The following is a 4,811-nucleotide window of genomic DNA, read 5'->3' as shown; positions in this document are numbered from 1 at the left end:
ATATATAGACAACCACTAAAATGTAACTGTTAAGGACCCATGGAATTATTAGGAAAGTTTTAATATATTTTAACCAAGTTAACCCCGTTTAAAAATATTAACCACGCTAAAAATTAAGTCCAACCTGAGAGCTTTGGTCGACTAGAAACATTTTCGGTCGACCCAAGTTCATATGGTTCGGTCAACCAGGACAAAAAATAAACTAGGGACTCGGTCAACCGGACACATGTGTCGAGGGCAAAATTATCGAGGTTTGGTCAACCAGTGAGAAATGAACTATGGTCTCAGTCGACCGGGAAGGACGATTTTTTTTCAATTAGCGCAGTTCGGTCGACCGGGAGTATTTGAACTGGAAAGTTCGGTCGACTAGGTAGTTGGGACATCTCCCGGGGACCCTCGGTCGAACAGAGCATTGGAGTATATTTTGGGCTTGGTCAACTAGGTGGTCAAAAAGTTGACTCCCTAGGGGGTTCAGTCGACCGGGTATAAATGAACGATATAAGTTCGGTCGATCAGGCTATGGTCAAACTATTGACTCGATCAGGGTTCAGTTGACCGATAGGTAATGAATTGAAAAGTTCGGTTGACCAGGCCATGGTCAAACTGTTGACCTGACACCTGTTCGGTCTACCGGGGGCATTTGTACTTGAGTAGTACGGTCGACCGAACATGCAACTTAAGTGCATTTCGGTTCTTTTTAAGCATGCAAACACTCTATTCAAATGACCATTTATATAAATGCATGTTTGAGTGTCCTATGATCATTTCTAAGTCTTTTTGAAAACAGAAAAAATTCGGTGTTGGTCGACCGAATTGTGTTCCCTAAAGTCTATCTATGGTCTTGAGCTTATCCATCCTACCTTACAGGTAAGGCATTAATTATTATTATAGATCATTTTCCCTAATTACTATTACATATTTGAATAAATGATTAATATAAATTACAACACAAAATGATCTTTAGGGTCTTTATCTTTCTTCAAGTCTATGTGCGTGCACCATATGATACTTCCGATTGGTCCTGCACATAAACTCATTCACTATTAAATATCATAGTATTTTTCATAATCAAAACGGGATATGACTAATAAGGTCAACAATAGATGCAAGTAATTTAATAAGTGTTCAAGTTTCCATATGTTATAAAATAAAAATATTTAAATTTTATTCAAATTTTACATTTTAAATCATTATTCAATATTAGTATGATTTATATCTGTATTTTATTTTTTTAATTAATTTTACATTTAAATTGAACCGCCGCAAATAAATTTATATGTACATGTCCCAAATATTTTTAAAGTTTTATGTACTACATATAACTTTTATAAATATTATATTATTCATGTGAATTTATCAATATTTGTCAATTATGTTGGACAAATAATATAAAATAATGTGTTTACTATGATATTACTACCAAAACTAATTATCAAAATACATATATATGACAATTAATCTCACAAAAAAACACATAAAAAAGTTTACGTAAATATTATTCGTATTATGCATTTTAAATGTAATATTTAATGAAATAGTATATTGCAAATGTGCTTTTATTATGCGCTTTTAGTCATGATAAAGTTGTATTTACACTAAAGTTTCATGTTAAAATGATATATCATTGTAATTTTAATTTATATTATTAAGATTGATCTTAATATTTGGATTTTCTTATAGTTAGTGTCTATTATTAAAATTTAAAATTTAAATTCCTTTGTTATCCTTAAGCAATTTTTATTATTTCACTATCACCTACATATAATTCAAACTTTTAACTTATTTTTTGATTTATCTCATGCGTACCTTTGATATTTCTTTTCTATCATATTAACTATCGTAGATTTTTATACAGTTGGCTTTAAAGTAATTTATGACACGAAAATGAAAACACACAATGGCTACAGACTGACCTAGTTCCATTTGCGTAAACTCATTGTCCTTCAAGATGTATTAAAAAAAGAAAAAGGAAAAGGAGAGGGAGAGGGAGAGGGAGAGGGAGAGGGAGAAAAAACATCTCTCTTAAAGCCTGCATTGCCTTTACCCTTTGCCTATAGCTTTATGCAATTATACACCCCACCATCAGCCTCAAGTTGCAACTCTTTCAGCTTCTACCACCCGCAGCTCTCTCTCTCTCTCTCTCTCTCTCTCTCTCTCTCTCTCTCTCTCACACACACACACACACACACACACACACACACACAGAGACATGTTTGCTGGAGCTCCTCTTCCTCTCTCTACTCTTTGGCTTCTCCTACTCACCACCTTTGCAATCCTGACAGACCCATCAACGTCTTCCATGGATTCCTTCATCTACGGTGGGTGCACCCAGCTTAGGTTCACCCCGGGATCACCCTACGAGTCCAACGTCAACTCGCTCCTCACCTCCCTGATCAACTCAGCCACCACTCCCTCCGTCTTCGCCCCCTTCAACAAGTTCACCGCGCAGGGGTCAATCCCCTCCGATGACGGCGCCGGCTCCGGCCCCGTCTACGGCCTCTACCAGTGCCGCGGTGACCTCCAGCCCTCCGAGTGCGGCCAGTGCATCGTCCGCTCGGTGAGTCAGCTCGGCACCCTCTGCCCCAACTCCTGCGGCGGCGCGTTGCAGCTCGAGGGCTGCTTCATCAAATACGACAACGCCACCTTCCTGGGGGTGGAGGAGAAGACCGTGGTGTTCAAGAAATGTGGGCCGTTGATGGGGTACAACTCCATGGCGTTGACCCGGCGTGATGCGGTTCTGGCGTACATCAACGGCGGAGATCAGTTCTTTAGGGTCGGTGGGTCCGGGGAAATCCAAGGTATGGCACAGTGCGTGGGGGATTTGAGTACGAGCGAGTGCCAGGACTGCTTATCAGACGCGATCCAACGGCTGAAAACCGAGTGTGGGGCCGCGGCCAGCGGGGACATGTTCTTGGGCAAGTGCTACGCGCGGTATTGGGAAGGTGGGGATCACTCGAGCGGTAAGAGGCTTGGCCGACTGAGGTGGTGGCTCTTGGCTTTTTGTTTGTGTTTGATTGAGCATTTGTTTTAGCCAAAACCTACCTTGAATATTTTGAATTTACCTTTTTAACCTTTTTTAGTTGTAAATAATGTGCGAATTTTCAGCAATTCGCAGGGTGGTAACTTGGTAAATTCAAGTTTTCAATAAGTTTTTGGCCCCATTTTTTTTTTTTTTTTTTAATTTTCTTTAGTGTGATGGTGAGAGTGAGAGCTGAGTGGTTGTGTGATTAATGTAAAAAGGTGAAAAGAAAATATTATGGAAACATGAATGGTACGTGCAATTTACCATAAATGAAGGAGTATTTATTATTATTTATTTAGAAATTTTTTAGCTTATAATCTCTCCATCTTTAATACTTCAAGAATAATTATATTTCTATGAAGTGGTAAAAATATTTTATTTAATTTTCTTGTTTTAAAATTTTGAAATCCCAAAAAAAAAAAATATTTATATGCATAATGTATAAACTGAATTTGTTGACTTTTTAAAAAAGAATTTTAGTAATTAATGATCCCATGAAAGGAGTGAAAACTAAAATTATAATTGTCAGTTGTTTTTACAATAATTTAAAATTAAAAATTAACAAAATTGATCAACATATTATGCTCATTAATGAAACAACTTCAGTATTAAAAAAAGAATAATGCCAAACAATCCTTTAACTACATCATTTTAATTAAATGACCAAAAAGCCAGCAATCATATGAAGTGAATATATTCATGATTATGGGTATCGTCCGTCATATCATCTCAACTTTAGTTATGATTGCTTATTATTTTTTATGTATGGCTGAACTCAATGAAACAAAAGAAAGGGAAACCAAACCTCAGTGTTTGTGGCTTTACTTTGATAAACTTTATTTAATTATTTACTCATATAATTAATTAATAATTGACTGTTCATATATTTATTTACTAACTAGAAATTTTATTAACCAAATGATATTTCGAGAATGTTTTTGTTTTTTAGTATATTCAACTTTCGTATATTCTAATGCTTTTGCATGCTTTAAGTTTTATTTATTTATTTAACTTTCCTAAGTAGCTTATAGTTTTGCAATAAAAACCACCCCGTAAGGACTTAAATGTTCAGTATATTTTTCAGATGAACTAAGTTTAAGTTTCTCGAATTAGGTTTTGAATGATTAGATTAGACTAATATTGCATTTGATTCATTGAATATAACTATTTGTGAAATTAAGATGGGATGTAATCAATTGAAAATTTAGAAATTAATAGAATTAAGTAATTTATTGTATATTCCTTATTATTATTGCATCAAATATAAAATAAGAGATGAATATATATATATATATATATATATTTCCATGCAAAAATTTGGGATATTTATTTCTTACCTATGCATTATTATGGGTTTATAAAATGTTTTAGATTGCTACCCTTTTTCCTAAAAATAATAAATTCTTTTACACAAACTATCAATTTTTTCTATTTTCTTGGGAATAGGCATTTCGATAATCGCAACTAAATAGCTTAATGATTAATTGGAATTAGATATGATGCATATAATACAAATATTTTGACATGATCGTGTTTGGTAAATCATCTGCAGCAACAAACTAACACCTATCTTCAATATCATTTGGTGAAATACAAGATAGATTTAGCCAAATGTTAAACGACAAAACTATCTCAAAATTAATCACATCATCTCATGCAAGCATATAAGGAAAATTGGGGTTTTCATTCACTTCTTTGTTAAATTTACTCATTAATTAGTATAAGTCTTAATTTTTACAAGTAGATAATAAGGAACAAGCCTGCTATGTACGACCCACAATATATATAT

The 4,811-nt window shown here is 34.4% G+C and overlaps 1 protein-coding gene across 1 annotated transcript; it reads left to right on the top strand.

Moving 5' to 3' along the window:
• The first annotated feature begins 2,005 nt into the window (after positions 1-2,005).
• On the top strand, positions 2,006-3,292 carry LOC131153215 (plasmodesmata-located protein 7-like). Its single transcript, XM_058105371.1, has one exon. It carries the CDS (start codon positions 2,210-2,212, stop codon positions 3,029-3,031), a length of 822 nt encoding a protein of 273 aa, XP_057961354.1. The 5' UTR covers positions 2,006-2,209; the 3' UTR covers positions 3,032-3,292.
• Positions 3,293-4,811: the final 1,519 nt, after the last annotated feature.

The sequence above is a fragment of the Malania oleifera genome, chromosome 4 (genome assembly GCF_029873635.1).
Source record: "Malania oleifera isolate guangnan ecotype guangnan chromosome 4, ASM2987363v1, whole genome shotgun sequence".
Classification (NCBI taxonomy): Eukaryota; Viridiplantae; Streptophyta; class Magnoliopsida; order Santalales; family Ximeniaceae; genus Malania; species Malania oleifera.
This window is presented reverse-complemented; position numbering and strand designations above follow the sequence as displayed.

Coding starts and splice junctions, on each gene's coding strand:
- LOC131153215 (XM_058105371.1), top strand. CDS start 2,210: ATGTTTGCTGGAGCTCCTCTTCCTCTCTCTACTCTTTGGCTTCTCCTA.